The following is a 19,457-nucleotide window of genomic DNA, read 5'->3' on the forward strand; positions in this document are numbered from 1 at the left end:
ACATTGTCAGTGTGGTACACGGGGCCTCCAAGTTAAGGTCTAGATCCAAAAGACCCAGCAATTTAGGGTTGAAAGCTTGCTGAGAGCTTTTTGTCAGATTGGCATTAAGCAGGGCTCGAACTACCAACCCCATAGTTAGTCAAAGATGATACCACTAAGCCACCCTGACACCCTACACAACTGGGTGTCGGGGTGTAGACATGGTGTCTTTGCAATTATTGACATCATAATCACGCTTCCGCTTGATCTGAGCATTTTAACCATGATCAAGTTTATCGATCTTAATCCTGAAACATCTTGACAATCAGATCTCAAGCATCAAAAACATCCGCAAATGATAGAAAAATGCTGATATTTATAAGATTTAAAACAATCACATAACTTTGTAACATTTAGTAAAAAAAGTTAATAATTAAACTTGTGATATCTTGTTTCACGCTATTTGTTGGATTGAGTCATATTTGATTGTCATAATGAACTGTGCATAATCTTTCTCAAGGTAGCCAACCTATACAAATGGGTTTAAACAATTCATATTTATGGCCTATTAGTGCCGGTGAACTGATGATTATTGTCTAATCAAAGAATAAAAATATTTGATTGTGTGTAAGTATTTGATTGTGTGTAAGTATTTGAATGTGTGTAAGTATTTGATTGTGTGTATTTGATTGTGTGTAAGTATTTGATTGTAAGTATTTGATTGTGTGTAAGTATTTGATTGTGTGTAAGTATTTGATTGTGCGTAAGTATTTGACATGCCATCAATATTCTCACTCTACTGATTTTATGTTACATCCTCTCGTTTAGCCTTCAACTTTAGCCTCCGCTTTTGCATCTCTTCTATTTGCCACTTTTATTTATCGATAGTTTTAACACGTTCAGCCACATCCTATCAAGTGAATATACAACATAAAGACTTATATTTATCGATAGTTTTAACACGTTCAGCCACATCCTATCGAGTGAATATACAACATAAAGTCTGACAAGTTTCATGCAGTCGCAAAATGACGGCAGTCAAAAACTTGTTTTACACTAAAGCGCTTTCCTTCGAAAATAATATTTACCTATTTATTTATATGATTAATATTTTTATTAAATTACTTTTTATTATATTTTAAAATATCACTCAATTTACCAACTTATACACGTACAACTAATCATATTGCTAGCTATATGATGGTATATTATTCAGGTGTGTTTTGCGTGCGGCTCTGGCTGGCAACCTTTACATATCCTTACTGCAGCTTTTAAAAACCAGCTAAGCACATCACCGGACAGTTTTAGTTACATGTACATTATGAGAGAGAAACCTCTAAGAGAGAAACACAAATTTTTTAGCTTTGCTGACTTTAAAATATAAAAACATTAAATATGAAAAAGTATTCCTATTCCTTATTAGATTTGAAATGCAGAGTTCTCAGCGCTTAAAAATGCAATAAAGCAAATTTAGTTTTCAGTTAGTTTTGGGAGGAAAAAATCTTGTCATTTCGGAATTCTCCTGTTTCACAACTCTCAAATAACCACTACGTGTCATGAATCAATCTTTGCTACAATCATAGCCTCAGAGCATGTTTTACTTGTCATCTTTTATTGGTTCCCTTTTGCTACTGAGTAAGTGAACCTATGAATTGGCATGCTACGAACTCATCAAATTTACATTTTATCCTCGCCCACAGCAAAAGCGTTTCCCATACGCTGATGACGACGACATCATCGATGTTGCCGATGACTTCAATGACGACTGTGATGATGGCATGAATAACTACGATGATGAGAATATCCCAATCAGCAGGCTGCAAGGTGAGTCTCATTGCACATTATTCTTATTTTATTTGCACTAGCACCTTGGCAGTGTAGTGTGTCGTGAGAGATTCTCAGATGTAATAACTATATGCACAATTATTCCGAAATCTAGGAAAGCAGTTGATTGGTGCAGGTGTTAGTTTCGATCAACCAAGTTAAGTGTCATGGGTTGAAATCAGGTTTGATGCAATCTTTTTCTCCCCAACATCCAACCATGGCTATGGACAGGCGGACATACAAACAAACATTGTATTGTTTGTCACAAATACAATGTTTTTATAAAATGAAATAAGATATAACTGGGGTCATAATTTAATGGAATGCTGTTAATCATATTCATTGATGTAGTTTGGTGATTTCTAACAGATATGACAGCAAGAGCTGACAAAGACTCCGCCTCTGCTGACCTTCCCGCTGGGTACTCAGAATTTTTAGCCAAGGTTCTTAAGAAACAATACCAGGACACAGCGGTACAGATTGACAAGCTCTCGGAGATAGATAAAAGGGTTAAAGCTTGGGAGGCTAATGTTCAGGGAGCTCTTGACATAGTTGTGAGTTACTAAATATTGTAGCATTAAAGAAGTTCGTGACCTCTTCCCCTAACCTCCTCCCCTAAACTGCAGCAAATTTAGGTAGTAGTTTGGTAAGCAAGTTTTAATTATAATTAATTGAAACTTAAAATTACAAGCTGTCTTCCTTTTACTTTAAATTCCGGCTTATAAATAGAAAAGTTGACACCAAATTTCAAGCTTAAAATCTATCCTCGACTTATACCAGTCACGTTTTTCGTGACATGAATTCTAGTAAAATTTCAACTCTAAAAACCATCGCAAATCCAAATTAAATGATATGACATATAGGGACTTATTTATAAAATAGTAATAGCCCTACTCAACATGAGATAACATCAAACACAAAGTCCCATTCTTCACCATTCAAATTGTCATCGCTAGGATTCTCTTCTGGTATAGTGTGTTTTTTTAATTAAATGCTTTTAAGTAGTATCTGCCCACAAGCCTACTTCGGTAATCCATTTGACACATTCACTATCATCCATCCATCCTTTTTCTTGTACATAAATAACGATTCCTGACAGAAATTAAGCTTGCAGCATGGCTTTTCTGTTAAAAATGTACATATTATCAAAGCTGGCAGTTTCGTTTTTTGGCAAGGCGGGCCGAATCGATTGTGAAGTATTGTTTTTCGTGCCTTGTGGTCTTCACTAGAACTATTGTCTCTCGTTCTTTTATTAATTGTTGTACGTGTTGCTGTCGGCTCAGAAAAACTTGATCATTTCTGCTGATGGCATTTTTGAAGGCCATTTTCTCAGCTACGCATCGCCCGCCTTTGATGTCGACTGAGCTATTAGCGATCAAATGATTTGCGTCAGAGAAGGAAGGGGGTCGACTTATATAGCAAATACTTGTCAAAACCAGGACTTTTAAACCAAACTCTAGACCTCGATTTATATGCCGGGTCTACTCGTACGTCGGAATTCATGGTAATATTTGTCACCAACAGAAAAGAGTAGACAACATGCCATGGCATATTTGCTATCAATAATCAATAATTCGCAACCTGTTTAATAAACACTTCTTTGAACAAAGTTTACAAACAAACTATTGTCTTATTACGAGCGTTGAAAAATGAAACTAGAAATTGTCCTCTCGTTTATTTTAATTAACACTAGAAACATAGCATGCTCAAAACATCTTTGAGTTGTCTGCTATACATAAGCTTAGGTCTGAAGCAATACTATTAAATTCATGCCTTGAACTGGCCTAGAATTTCTTCTATGAATGGCTGTTAAAGGAGGTGCTTTAGCTTGTCACCAGATCGATAAGATGCATAATGTCGATCTCTCATCAAAATTCAACTAAATTTATTTACTTATACTGTGTCAGCCAAATATTAAGTAACCTTAATGGATCATTGAAATATGACTCCTTCTCACAGCAGAGCACTGCCTGCGTATATACTAGTACCAAACTTTTGGAAAACTTCCTGAATGGGCCTGTACATTCCCCATCAAATACGCAATCTTGAGAAATGCGTGATGAATCGTGCAGTGGCCATGTACCGGGCATATTAAAACAAACTATGTAGTAGTCACAGCAAACCAAGCTGTATGTCCACAAACAACATAAAGTGCCACACACAATACTTTGAGTAATACTCAAACTACATGTACATCTACATGTACTAGACATTTACAGGTAAATATAGATTTTGTGACATAACTACTAAATGCAATACTAACTTCTTCGTGCTTGGAATTATGTACCAACCAATTAATAAATTGTCTCCTCTAGTTTGACTTTTCGCGCGACAAGCGATTAGAAAGTTGTTGATTACTTGTTGACACTTTAGTTGATTATACACTTTAGTTGATTATACACTTTAGTTGATTATACACCTTAGTTGATTATACACTTTAGTTGATTATACACTTTCTTTGGTTATGCACTTTAGTTGATTATACACTTTAGTTGATTATACACTTTAGTTGATTATACACTTTAGTTGATTATACACTTTAGTTGATTATACACTTTAGTTGATTATACACTTTAGTTGATTATACACTTTAGTTGATTATACACTTTAGTTGATTATACACTTTAGTTGGTTATACACTTTAGTTGATTATACACTTTCTTTGGTTATGCACTTTAGTTGATTATACACTTTAGTTGATTATACACTTTAGTTGATTATACACTTTAGTTGATTATACACTTTAGTTGATTATACACTTTAGTTGATTATACACTTTAGTTGATTATACACTTTAGTTGATTATACACTTTAGTTGATTATACACTTTAGTTGATTATACACTTATTTGGTTATACACTTTATTTGGTTATACACCTTAGTTGATTATACACTTTAGTTGGTTATACACTTGAGTTGATTATACACTTTAGTTGGTTATACACTTTAGTTGATTATACACTTTAGTTGATTATACACTTTAGTTGATTATACACTTTAGTTGATTATACACTTTAGTTGATTATACACTTTAGTTGGTTATACATTTTAGTTGGTTATACACTTTAGTTGATTATACACTTTAGTTGGTTATACAATTAGTTGGTTATACACTTTAGTTGATTATACACTTTAGTTGGTTATACACTTTAGTTGGTTATACACTTTAGTTGATTATACACTTTAGTTGATTATACACTTTAGTTGATTATACACTTTAGTTGGTTATACACTTTAGTTGATTATACACTTTAATTGGTTATACACTTTAGTTGGTTATACACTTTAGTTGTATGAATTGCTTCATACACGCGTACATAGCAAAAATTAAAATGTTTGGCTGTTTTTTATATTATTTGCGCAGCTAAAATTGGTAGATCTTGTGAGTGAGGTTTTAAAATATTTAATTAAGTTTAATGAAAGCAAAAAATATGCAACAAAAAGTAAACTTTGCTGGCTATCGAGCTACTGTCAACAGCATTATAATTATGAGCTCATACTGATGGACAGCAATATTGTTAAGTTCTTAAGCGATTGATTAGCTGTCGAATTAGTTGAAGTAACAGCAGACCCATGGGTATATTCATGTTTACATTTGTTTTTTTTTTGACGATTATCGTAAACAAAGCTCATTAAAAGCCTCAAGGAATAGATAACGGCGTGGTAAAAATACGTCGCCAAGAGCGTTAAAGCTTTTATTTAGTCGAGTAAATAGTCGTCTACATGGCTATAGTAAAAATATTTTGCATTCGTCATTGACCCACATTCTAATTATAACGGTTATATTTGTTTTGCGAGAAAATTAAAACAATATTGAAAATTAAAACAATGTAATCATTTTCACAAAATGTATATTTTCTGCTTTTATGTCTTCCCTTTAACCACTTTTTAAAGATGTTGCATTGTGGGTAGTGTTTTAAAGGCAGATTTATAGGGCTGCAAGTGTTATATAAAAATACATACCTATATGATGTAATAAGTAACATGATAGAGATGGTTACATGATACTTTTGTAAATATGATATGAACAGGAGATGAGACCATCATTTAACATGCTCAACTACAGCAACCAGATCCTCAGTTCGTTCACCGAAGAGAGAAGTTCAATCCCGATGAATGCACTGTTGGAGGGGAAAGAGAAGTATGAGGCGTATAGGACATTCCTGTCAACATTGATATTGGTAAGACTGAAAACGTAAAGAATCTGTTCCAGGAACGTTTACGTTATAGAGATTTTACATTATACGAACAGTAAAATACATGTAAATTGCCTAATCCGTTACAAAATCTTTCCAAACTCATCCTTTGGCCATACAAAAAGAAAAAACTAGACTTGACTTTTAAATTTGTTAGCTCTATCATAACTGTAATATAACTGCAAGCAGAGGCTGTGCAGTTGTTCATGAGCAATCTGGCTAGACATGTCTGAGTCTAGTAGCAAGGGTCCCCTGACAACTGGAAACATGCCCACTTGAAGAGAACAGTTTCAGGTTGGATGTCGTTCCTGTCGCCACCGATAGCCATTTTTGGGAATTGAATCCTAACCTATTGTTCGCGGGTTGAGTATTCTAGACCACCAGGCCACGGTTGCTGTCTATTAGTTCTCTAGTGGGTCAATGGAAGTTCAGTCTAGTCGCTACTAGCCTTTCGTAGCATTGTTTTTTTGGATATGGTGAAAGAGTGCATGGCGCTATATCACTCTGAGGAGACATCAGCATCGCTGTCATCACGGTCTGCTAGTTTGAGATTTTGGTACTAGCGCAGGTGGGTGACAAGAATCTGAAACTGTCACAGGTTATAATTTACCTCAAGCTAACCATCAACTAGCGAGTGGGAGGCAGCAGTCGGTTCTGTACCAGAAAGGATAGAGTTTACTCCTTCCAAGTACCCTACAAACAGAGCTTATTGTTGTCAAAAACTATTTTTTAATACAGTGTAGTACCATAATGTGTCAAATGTCCTTCAACCTTGCTAGTATTAGCCTACTGAACTGAGATTACGTACCAGTCAGCCAATCACATTCTTTCATTGTCAGCGTATCAGCTTAAATATTTCTTTATAGTGCGGATCAAGGGGGTCAGCAAAAATACAGTTGTACTTTGATTTTCAATTACTTTATGTCAACCCATATGTCTATATTAACAACACTGTGAGGTATCTATAAGCAATCCAATATATCATGCATGGTCAGGCGCTTGTATTCTCAGAGCCGCCATCTTGCTATTCGGTAGTTTGATTTGCTAATTAGGAGTTGTCACCGCTTTTTAGTCATCAGTATTTTAAATGGTTATTATTAAAATGCATACTTTCAGACCTAATTTTTTCATAGACAGCTTCTCATCTCCTTTTTTACATGCATAAGTTCGAATTTCCTCAACAATCGTTTTACTTCTTTTTCATACATACTTCCTCTATCTCATGCGTTGTTTTCCATTCATTTTTTCTTCTGGAGCTGAGCTTTTCCTATTTTTAATGTTTTATCAGCCGCTATTATTGCCTTCTTTCTACATGTCTAGCTTTGTAATCTGTTTTTACTTTCTCATCTGTAGCCAGCTTGTGGATTGCTTTGAGATGGTTCTTCCTGCCTGGATCCTGTAATATCTTGCATCTGCTTCCTGTTGATGCTATAGTCGCTCAAATGTGATGATTGTTGCAGGCCAACCATGGCAATGTGGATATATTCACGGATAAAAATCAAGTGAATATCCAACTCTTGAACAAGTTGACCTTGAGTGATGTCATAGCAGCAGAGGGTGTGACAGGAACAACCGAGCCCAGTGTCCATAGCCATATCGGAGTCAGCACCTAATGCTTGTTATTATTCTCATTAATGTTTATATCAAGGGTTCCTCATTATCAATACTACATGTATTTTTTAAAGATATACATTGATTTTGTTTGTGTTTTAAAACATTACCTGGAATATTTAAATTTTATTTGGATTTCATATAGGTTATAGTGCTTTTCACAACTTTTAAGCGGTCAATGCTTAGCATGTGTTTCATTTTTTACATTCAAATTTTTTTTTTGAATCTTTACCCATAACAAAATAGAATGTTATATATTCTCAGTAACGATTAGTAAAGTTGTCCTTTATTTAATAAAAAATAAATACATATGAGCGGGCAGACAACTCCACTGCCCATCATCAACCCAGCAGAAATTCATTTATGTGGAAAATCCCTATTCAAACCAGTTGCTGTATATTCACTGGGAAGCAATTTTGTATAAACCCTTTTTCAGTTATACATTCAAGTTTCATACAAACATCAGATGTAAAGTATATTTATATTGTGAAATCTGGCCATCGTAGTAACGCAAGTAATTTGGACTGCAAAAGTCACGCATGCAATCTTATAGATATATGTACCTGTGCGCCTGAAAATTAAAAAATTATTTTTATATGTTTGAGATGGCTTCAAATCCCACAATATGTGACACTAATAAAAAATATGAAAAACAATATAAAAACTTGTGAGACTGATCATCTATACCGTTCTTGATCAGCACATAAAGAAATCAATCGGAAGCGAGAAGGAGACCAAGGATCTCTTCATGTTCAAAGTCTCTTGCTATGTCTATGATTGTCTGTCCACCTATCAGCTTGTAAGGATCAGCTCGTGACTTGAGTAACATCTTGACAATGTCTGTATTACCTGTTAAATAAATCATTAATTCAATGCAGTGGATTGCCTTGATCTATTGATGTTAACACAAACTGGTATACATGTATTGGTCAATATAGAGATAATTTTTGTTGAGATATAGAGCCACTAAGTAGTCCATTTTATAGAGAGACATCAATGATATATAGATAATGTAATAAGTCTCATTTATAGAGTTGATTCTATGGTAGAGAGTCTATAATAACTCCAGTTTATAGAGATATATAGTTGATATAGAGAGTCTATAATAACTGTAGTTTATAGAGATATATAGTTAATATAGAGAGTCTATAAGAACTCTAGTTTATAGAGAGATCTAGTTGATATAAAGAGTCCATAAGAACGCTAGTTTATAGAGAGATATAGTTGATATAAAGAGTCTATAAGAACTCTAGTTTATAGAGAGATATAGTTGATGGAGAGAGTCTATCTATAATAACTCTAGTTTATAGAGAGATATAGAGAGTCTATAATAACTCTAGTTTATAGAGAGAGATATAGGTGATATAGAGAGTCTATAATGACTCTAGTTTATAGAGAGATATTTTGATATAGAGTCTATAATAACTCCAGTTTATAGATAGATCTAGTTGATATAGAGAGTCTATAAGAACTCTAGTTTATAGAGTCTATAATAGCTCTAGTATATATAGAGGTGTAGTTGATAAGGAGAGTTTGTGAGACGTACATAGTACAATCATTACAAAGTTAATAAAATTATTTTACATGAAAGGCAGAGTTCATAAGTAAACATATCTACCCTACTTTAAAAAGGTAGTAGATTTGTGAGTTACCATGTAAAACTGCAAGATGAAGAGGTGTTGCTCCATCGCACTGGCTATTCTCGATGTTGACATCAATGTCAGGCATGTTAAGTAACAGCCTCACCAAGTTATAACTGCTGATATTCACAGCTACGTGCAGTGGAGCATTGCCAGTGTCACATGGTCTGTTAACATCCATACAACCGGTCCACTGAAACAAGAGCAGTTTTTTGTAAATGTGAACCTATAATTAGGTTTTTACAATTGCAATTTGGCGGGCAATACTTTTCAATTTTTCAGTTCTGAATAAGATACATTCTAAAGTTCCTAGCTAACATGAAGATTTTCTATTAAGATTAAAACTGAGTGAACCACATTTTGTCTGCTGTAATCCTGTACATGATTATACGCCTTCATCAACACTCAATAGGAAAACTCTCTCTTTAAAGGAAAGATTAAATGGAATGGTAAGGCTACTACTATCAGTAACAAGATCGGTTGACTGAGACTAGCCTTCTCATTGGTCCATGCTATGCTAACAGTTCATCAATATATATTTTTTTAATATGATAATCTTAACACCTTTGCTTTAAAATTCATCCGCTAAACAGCGACGTTATTATGCTGCCACCATAGTTTAGATAACTTGGCTAGTAATCAATAGATATGAGAGAGTAAATCAGGCAGTGCAGGGTGTCGATGCCAACCCTGTCACTTAGTTCACTATTACAGATTTAGTAAACATACAGTAACTATTATAGAAAGCCTAAGATATGTCAATTTCAATCATATATTTCTCAAATCAAATAAATATATAGTAGCATATTTTGGTTTTAATTAAAGTTTAATGGTAATAAAGTCCAATGATTATTTTTTGTTGAATTGTAAAATATAAATAATAATACATGATAACGTTTTTATAAAAACATTATAAGACAAAAACCACCATATTTATACTAGCAAAAATCTTTACATCTTTGCTGACACTGGAATGAAAACTTTAATAAATGCCTTGAACTGAATAGCTATAACCTTTGTTAGTTGTTAAGTTTAAAATTGAACGTTAAGTTTTAATTTTACATTTCATGCATTGTTTGGAACGAAATAAAAATGATCTCTGTTGGTTGTGAACTATTTCACTGTTTATAAAATAAAAGACGAACTTAGATAAACTTGACTGACATGTTGCATATATTTTACACAAAAAATAAATACACCCAATTACACACAAGTAAAAATTGGCTCATTGAACAAAGTTGTCACACAAGAACTGTACAAAACTTTCACAGCAATAATTTCTTAATATTTTGTCTTGTCAAACTCAAACTTAGATTTGCCTCCCTTGGTGCGATGTTATGTTCCAATGCTGCTATTTATACACATTTACTACCGCTTACACGAATGTTCTTATAGGTTTATAGAGTACAAATTCAGCCTAAAAAAACCCTTTTAATGTTTTTTAATTTAATTTTAATTTCTATATTTTTTAATTTAATTTTAATTAAACAAATTTTAATGTTGCGCTATAAACCTTTAACCAGTTTCTAAACAATATACTACTCAATAAAAGTGTCTGTGATACCAAATACTCACAATTAGACCAAGGATCTAAATTCCTTATTTCAGTAATATGCACTAATTATAGAGAATGGTTGATTAAGACGGTAATATGCCAATATATCCACGTGAGTATACACAATGTAATATATAGGTAACTAAATGTCTGGATTAAAATGAGACAATCTGACAATCAATTTTTAAACTCAGCGAGTCAGCCCTTGACTAGTTCACAGCTCCTATATACTACTATAACTTTAGAATATATGACAGGTCATATCATTTTCAAAGCAAATGAGGTCAGATCACAAAATTTTTTAGCTCTCGACTAGGTAACAGCTCCTATATACCATAACTTTAGAATATGCAACACCAGTAACAGAAAAAGAACAGAAAAAATAAACACTAATTGAATAGATGGAAACTTATTTTAGTCTTTGTAAATAAAAATAATTCTGGTAGAATTTTGGCTAAATGTACAATTCTTTACTTATAAAAGTTTCAAAATTCATAAGAGTTGTAAGTAAAGGAACTTTTCAGTTTCATACCCTAGGACACTTAAGTATTCGCGGCATCTAACTTTCGCGTTTTCGCGGAGTCATCATCACGCGAAAAATTCATGCGCGAAACTAAACTATCATAACGAACTAGCGAAAATTCGAAATTAAATAGCTATGTTCTACGCAGGCCTGTATTCACTGGTTGCAAGTTGGGGGGCTAATGTTAGACGACTAGTTATGAACATCTGGGGTGTGGAGAAGGGGGGGGGGTGCTGTAAGCTCCCAACAGGTTTCTCTTATGCAGGGCCTCAGCCGGGCCTCTCACGTGAAGTTTTAAAAAATTTTATTGGCAAGTATCAACATTTTTCTATTTTTTGAGATTTGCTTTGTTTTAGCTGATGTGACTGACAAAACGTTTTAAAATTAAAACAGGCAAAACTTGTATGCAGTTAAAAAGCTCAGAAAGAAGACATCTTTTTTTTAAGCGTTTTAACAAAGATCATTTTTGCCGATTTTATTTCAAGTTCATTAAGTAGGATATGGGCAAGCAGATGTTTGCTAAAACTTGATATTTTGCAAACCTTTATAAAAGTCGTTAACAAGAATATTTTGCCGCTGATGAAGATAATAATGACGCCTAAGAACTACTAAAAGTTGACGTTTGTATCTATGGCTTCGAATAAAGTGATATTCTACAGCGATAAAAACCTTTCTATAGCCGTTGGACTATGAAATTCCTAAAAAGTTGGGGCGTCTTAGCCGGCCAGCTGTCCAAGGGAATACGGCCCTGTAGTTCATTGATATCCACAACAAAATCGTGATATTAGAAATGCAGATAATTTTGTGTGTGATTGAGCTCATTGGGAAATTTCTAGTAAATTCGTTAATACACCGAATGAGCAGCATGGCAAAGCAAATTAAGATAACAAGTTTTTTTTGGAAAAGCCAAGACAAACGAAGAAGATGATGATATCAGTTTAGTCACCGAATTTGTAACTGATGAGGATGAAAGTCTGGTAGGTGAAGTCATACAATTAAATAATACTTATTGTAGTGATGAATTTTACTGCCAACCAAAAACGATAACAACCCTCACCAGGTCCAACCATGTTATACAGTTCTGGTTGTGATGTTGGTTGTTATCTATTTTCTTTTTTATGAGACATGTACTGTATTTGATTTTTTTTAAATTTGAAATATTGTGAACTCAAAACGTGCCATGGCCATCGCTTGCTATAAATACTTGAGATCTAATATTGGTACCATATCGGTCACGACGGAAAGGACCGAGACGTCATTGATAGTCCAAGAAACAAATGGCAGCAAGCGATCACGTTGAATTATCGATTTCTGCCATACATTTATACCTGCGGGTTACAAATACAAACTAGTCGCAAATATAACAACTTTTTTTACTAGAGGACCGGACCTGAGGAATCTAATTTGTTTGTTCCACTGTATTTATTTTCACATCACTATATTTTCGCACTCATCAGAGCTGCGAAATTAAGTTGCAGCAAAATTTTACTCTGTGTGCTACTCACGAAACTAAATACTAGCGAAATATAAGTGTCCTAGGGTATATTGAATAAAAGAGAGGAAGTAACTCTTGAAAATGCCTGTGCACTTGCTGAATAGATCATATCCATTGCTAATGTAATCGATTAATTTATGTGGTGAAAGGAACATCCAAGATGGTGCAGTTAAACCATTAATGTATTATGCATGTATTATTATAATGTAAGTTTTACGCTCATATAATTAAAGTATTCCACTATTTAACCCCACATTACTGTATGTGACATAAAAGTAATGACAGTTTTGCAGAGTTGCCCTACCATAAATATGCGTATGAGTAGAAAACTTCTACTTGGGCCAGAAAGAGTAATCTTTTAGCTATGCAATGATACAATATTTGATTGGTTTACAATAAGTCATGTGACCTGAGGGTCATTTTTATTTAGTTATTTTTAAATTTGAAGTACCTTGTTAAGCACACCAGAACTATGAAGCTGGAACCATCATAAAAGGTAATAACATAGTAATGTAAACTAGTTTAACCATATAAAAATGCAATTTTTGTTTTTATATTTTTAGATATAATTCCAAATTTATGTAAATTGGAGTGAACCATTGAGTATTTTTCTTAATTTTTAATCTGAGTAGTACGGGTTTAATGACCACCAACCATGTATGTGTTCCGGGGTCCCCAGATGAAGAAAATAATTGCTAAATAATTGCTAAAAGAAGAAGATATTGCTAAATTAAACTAAACATTCAAATGGCATTGAACTGTAGATTTAGATAAAATCTGATACGATTTGAGGCACGTCTTACCTTTTTCAGAAGATACTCGACTATCTTAGGCTGGTTGGCAGCTGTAGCACTGTGAAGAAGGCTTTTCTGTCTTGAATCGACATGTCCGGCAGAAATCTTGCCGCTGTACAAAAAGTAATGAACTACCTCCGTATAGCCTAGGTTGATGGCTTCCATCAACCTGCTGTAGCTGATCTCTGTCTTACTTCGATGGGCAATCAAGTGGTCATTGCTGGGCGGTGAACATTCAGAGATTTGCTTATAAAAGGTGATAATAGCCATCCATATATTGATGAGCATAAACGACCGACTGGCGAGGATGAGTTGAACATGCGATTTGTTGCTAGTAGATAATCTAACGTCGGACAATATATTCCTATATTCTAGAGCACGTTCCGATGTGAAGATATCAAGATAATCAAGGAAAAGGTAAATTCCCGCAGAAGTTGTCAACTTTTTAGGATATTCGCGCAAAAGAGCTGAAAGTAGGTCAAATAGATCACGTGTCTGGACCAGACCCTGCGTTAAACTAGCTCTAAATGCAACCGTCAATTCGTCTAGTAAAATGGAATGTTCTAGAGCAAGTATTTCACAGCGACGTTCTACGCCGAATTCTGTGATCCAAAATTGAGCAAATGTTACAAAATTGGTATCATTGCACCAAGTTGTGAGATCCTTAAGATTTTGATTAGCCCTTGCCAGCCAATCAGCAACCACCTCCTGATCTATGTGTTCAATAATCTGGGAGTAATCAGCTCTCATACGATCAGCACTGACACCCATTGAGTCTGCGCTGCTAGAAAAGAAGTAAAAATTGTTTGCAAGCGCATTCACAAAAAACGCAATTAAAACACAAAAAGTGAAAGTTAGAGCAAAATTAATTGGTTAAGTTATTGCTATTTGGGTATCTTCATTGGGTGCAGAATATATGGCTTGAAAGCTATACAAAGACATGCCATAATAAATAATAATGAGAGATAATAGTAATAACGACAACACAGATCAACTACATGCAATGAGATGTTGACTCATTTTACGACCATCATCTGATAATACGGAGAGGATATAGTAAAACGTGATACATGTACATATTAAGCCCTTGACAACTCATTTTTAATTGAAAGTAAGAGTTGACTGGTGTACAAATACTTGGTGCTGCCCTCAAATACCAAAAGTTACCCTCAAACACCTGCTGCTACCATCAAACCCCTGAAGTCACCTTTAAATGTTTAACTCAACCCTCAGCCACTTGGAGTCACCCTTAAACAGAGCGACTTATAAACACTTCAAGCCTCCTTCAAACATCTAAAGCCACTCTCAAACACCTGATCCTCCTGTCTAACACTTTGAGATCCCATCCACCACCGGGAGCTACTGTAGAACACATGGCGACAGCATCAAATACATCAGACACAAAGATCTAGATCCTCACAGAACTAGCAAGTATTGGTTACACTAAAAATGCATTCAGCGAAGACAATCAATTTTTCACCGGCAAATATCCTTGTTGTAACATATTTTTAGCAAAAATTTGAACAATGTTTAAAAAAAATTTTTTTTATCAAAAATCTTAAATAGAAAAGCTTTAGACTATGGCTAAACTCATTAAGTATTATTTTGATAGTTTTTACCATCTTTACGCTTATCTTAGATACAATTTTAGACTACTTTTTTGAAATTGGGTAATTTGTTTTGGCTTTATCCAGTTCACCACCAAAACCACAAGTTTTACTAAAAATGAATGCTCGTTTTATATTTACTGTATATTTCAATAAATCTGACTTTCAATTTTTGGTATCAAATTTACTGTTACTTATGGAGAAAACAAAAAGCCACCCTTCAGAAGTAGGTACATTGTTTTAATGGACTGCTATACTATCACCCAATCTAAATACTGAGTAAAACACCGAGACAGACTCACACAAACAAGAGACACAAGTGATATAGAGAGAGTATAAGAACTCAATTTTATAGAGAGATATAGTTGATATTGAGAGTCTATAATCACTCTAGTTTATAGAGAGGTATAATTAATATAGAGAATCTATAATAACTTTAGTTTGTAGAGAGATATAGTTGATATAAAGAGTCTATAAGAACTCTAGTTTATAGAGCGATTTAGCTGATATTGAGAGTCGATAATAACTCTAGTTTATAGAGAGATATAGTTGATATAGAGAGTCTATACTACCTCTAGTTTATAGAGAGATGTGGTTGATATAAAGAGTCTACAAGAACTCTAGTTTATAGAGAGATATAGCTGATATTGAGAGTCTATAATAACTCTAGTTTATGGAGAGATATATAGTTGATATAGAGAGTCTATACTACCTCTAGTTTATAGAGAGATATAGTTGATATAGAGAGTCTATAAGAACTCTAGTTTATAGAGCAATATATAGTTGATATAGAGACTATACTACCTCTAGCTTATAGAGAGATATAGTTGATATAGAAAGTCTATAAGAACTCTAGTTTATAGAGAGATATACTAATACAGTTAATATTGAGAGTCTATAAGAACTCTAGTTTATAGAGCGATATATAGTTGATATAGAGAGTCTATACTACCTCTAGTTTATAGAGAGATATAGCTGATATAGAGAGTCTATAAGAACTCTAGTTTTTAGAGAGATATACTGATATAGTTGATATTGAGAGTCTATAAAAACTCTAGTTTATAGAGAGATATAGTTGATATAAAGAGTCTATAAGAACCCTAGTTTATAGAGAAATATAGTTTATATAGCGAGCCTATAATAACTCTCTAGTTTATAGAAAAACATATATGATACAGAAAGTTGGTAAGAACTCTAGCATATCGAAAAGTATAGTTTATAGAAAGTCTAAAATTCTTTAGTATCCTTCATGTTAAGTAGTCAAGGTAAATACAGTTGTTTATGCCAATTAGCACGCCAAATAAAAAATATTTATATTTTAAAATGAATTAATAAATTTATCTCAGAGCCGTTTTAAAAAGAGCTGAATATGAATCAGAATCGTCAAGTCAATGGAGATATTAAAAATATCCTTGCTAAGTTGTCTTCTCACGGTATTATTCAAAGCACTCAGTATGCAGAAGAGCAACTGAATTTATTGCCGATTGACAACAACTTCATTCACTCATAGAAAGCAGTGTCAGGTGCTCTTGCTTACCACGAGCTGACAACTTCTTTGTTGTGCATGTAGCACGCTATCTGGTGCAGGTTTATCAGCAATTTTTTTTCATAACGCACAAAATTATATACCATTTGTATTTGAGAAATAATTAAACATATTGGTGAGTTTCGTAGAGTAATAAAGTAGACTTATAGCCATCATTGACAAATGTTGACAGTGTGACTATCTAAAACCTATGGCCAACTTATGCGAGAAGAGCAGATAGCTCCGAGAGATTTACACCGAATAATCTTTTTACCTGCTACTGTCTGTTCTTTCTGCTTTTCCATTTCCTGATTTATCAAAAGCTTCTCCAACAGCTGGCAGCGGTTTAGCTTTAGGGAAGTCATGCCGTGGAGCAGACGGATGAACACCTGATTGTGTGATGTAACCTCTAGGTTTTTTTCGTTTACTTTTTTTACGTCTCCCTAAACCGCTGTCTGCTGAGGATGGTGGTGTAGGTGTAGTACTACCTACAAGTAGAACACAAGTCAGACTGCTAGGAAAGGGCATGTTGAAACCTTTCATCGCCCATTTTTATCCGCTAGTGTAACTTCCGCAAGTTGAAATGTGGCTGAAAAAGGCACCAGTCATACATTGTGGCTTTTGAATCAATAAATGAAAGCAATAGAGTGTGAATTCTTGCTGAAGATTTAAGTTACTTGACTAAAATTTTAAAACAGCCAAGAATCATGAGCGTAGGTAAATTACACCCCTACAAGCAGTTTTGTTAGCACCATAACCAATAGCCCAGCAAAAAGAATATTTTTTCAAGACTTTTAATAAGACATTACTGAACTGGTCCTGAAATGTAGAAGCCCAAGCTTCTCTACTCAACCCTTCTTGTTATTTTCTCCTTAAATCACACTCTGTTGATATGTACATTTTTTTCTTAACCAATCTTCTCTCACCCTAACGCTGACATTTCTTTTAACCCTTTCCCACCTGAAGTCATTCTTTTCAAACACCTGCTCATTAGTTAGATACCATAGAATAAAAATACCTCGAGCATTATTCTGTGTAATATCCAATGATTCAAAGGGTGTTATCAACCCAGCACGGCCATCATCACTTTCGCTATCGCTGTCCCTAAACAGAAATGACAACTAATGAACAACTGCCTTTAAAAACAAACCCAGATTATTGGCATATGTGTGCATATTGTAAATAAGTACACATATTCACAATATGCACACATTCTATTTTATATTTTAATATTAACATATATAAATACTTAAATACTTATATATTTAAGTATATAAATATTTAAATACTTATATATTTAAATATATAAGTATATTATATATATATATATTATATATAGTATATATAAGTATATATATATATTAGTATATATTTGAACAAGATGGACAGAATCAGCAGAAAGAAAACGTGACAATAACTGAGAAGTAACAACATACATAGCTTTACCGAATTTAGTAAAATCTCACTTATTTTAATCATAAAGCAAACTGAGTATTTTAAAGTTGGATTACTAATGGTGTTTAACAAAAAAGTATCTAAAAATTAATTACTTGCAAAATCTAGTTGTACGTACCGATATGTAAGTCTTGAAACAACCACCAGTTCTCGAAGGTCTCGCACACCCCGACTCATTCTCTCAAATGTCAGCAGTTATTGGTATCCTTTGAATCCAAATCATTTCCCAACTCTAAGGTCTGATTTTCAGCAACTAAAGATGATCTAAAAATATAAATGTTGACACTCAATAATGAAGAATATAACATGCAAGTGAGCAATTATCTACATAAATGAACTAAGATGTGGGTTGCAGGCCTTCTGGTGACCATCAGCGTATAAGCAAACACATACAATAAATAGTCGATTTGAATTGCATTTGTTTTACCTAATAAGACAATTGCGAAAACAGACCATAAAATTATTGATGAAAACTCCATGTGTACAATAGCTTGGCTAATCCACGTGCAGAGCCTACAATCTTGTGCTTGAAGTTTTACTAAAACCTGTAATTTAGACAATCCTAAACCTTTTTCAACTGAAAAAATTCTCGTTTTCCCAAAACATTTCTTATCATCAATGAACAAAGTATGTTGAAATATTTTTATAATAGTGATCTTACAAACCACTGTGAATGCATTATCAACTATCTAAAGATGAAAAAATCGTTACGGATTTGAGTGAAAATGACTGCTTAACGCAAATAACAAAAAATACATCAGTAATGCAGCTTAAGCCAAAACCAATAACTGATAGAACGATGTTTGGGAAAGCTACAAATAATTTACAAGTGCATGCTTGAATGAATAAAGTGGTTGCCTTTTGAAATAAAACATTAAACATGAAGTTATATGTCTAAAATGACAATTTTAAAGTTATACTGCTTCAATATGTAAAATAATTACCAAATGTAAAAAAGTCTCTCAACTAGTGTATTATCAACAGGACGAGCATCCAATGTGCAGTGCTAGTTTAAATATTAATTATTGTACAAATGTGCCTACCAACATGATGCTATCGCTAGATGGCGCAAAAGATTATGCACAGTACCGCAGTGAGATTACAAAAGTTAAAATATATGTGGGACGGTTAAGTTTTTTTCATTTTAGTTTTTACATTTAAATCAACATTAATTTCAATTGAAAAAAAAAAAATTGTTAGTACTAAATTTTTGTTATTGGGTTACTCATTAAAATGTCAACTCCACCTTTGTT

At 33.6% G+C, this 19,457-nt stretch overlaps 2 protein-coding genes across 3 annotated transcripts in view; one reads left to right on the forward strand and one right to left on the reverse strand.

Moving 5' to 3' along the window:
* Positions 1 to 8,267, forward strand: part of LOC137393321 (condensin-2 complex subunit H2-like) — a 30,972-nt gene extending 22,705 nt beyond the window's left edge. Inside the window, exons 12-15 of one of the 2 annotated variants that reach the window (XM_068079818.1) lie at positions 1,680 to 1,803; positions 2,173 to 2,357; positions 5,835 to 5,984; positions 7,460 to 8,267. In XM_068079818.1, coding sequence (XP_067935919.1) covers positions 1,680 to 1,803; positions 2,173 to 2,357; positions 5,835 to 5,984; positions 7,460 to 7,612 — 612 coding nt within the window. In that variant the 3' untranslated portion in view covers positions 7,613 to 8,267. The remainder of the gene's footprint in view (positions 1 to 1,679; positions 1,804 to 2,172; positions 2,358 to 5,834; positions 5,985 to 7,459) is intronic. The other variant, XM_068079817.1, reaches the window with a different exon arrangement.
* A 55-nt stretch (positions 8,268 to 8,322) lies between these two features.
* Positions 8,323 to 19,206, reverse strand: LOC137393322 (uncharacterized). The gene is made up of 7 exons (XM_068079820.1): positions 19,149 to 19,206; positions 18,323 to 18,468; positions 17,768 to 17,853; positions 17,024 to 17,237; positions 13,627 to 13,837; positions 9,263 to 9,443; positions 8,323 to 8,459 (listed from the first exon to the last, which is right to left on the reverse strand). The coding sequence occupies exons 2-7, from the start codon at positions 18,379 to 18,381 to the stop codon at positions 8,323 to 8,325; spliced, it is 888 nt and encodes a 295-aa protein (XP_067935921.1). The 5' UTR covers positions 18,382 to 18,468; positions 19,149 to 19,206.
* Between the last annotated feature and the right edge of the window lie 251 nt (positions 19,207 to 19,457).

Source organism: Watersipora subatra, chromosome 4 (genome assembly GCF_963576615.1).
Source record: "Watersipora subatra chromosome 4, tzWatSuba1.1, whole genome shotgun sequence".
NCBI lineage: Eukaryota > Metazoa > Bryozoa > Gymnolaemata > Cheilostomatida > Watersiporidae > Watersipora > Watersipora subatra.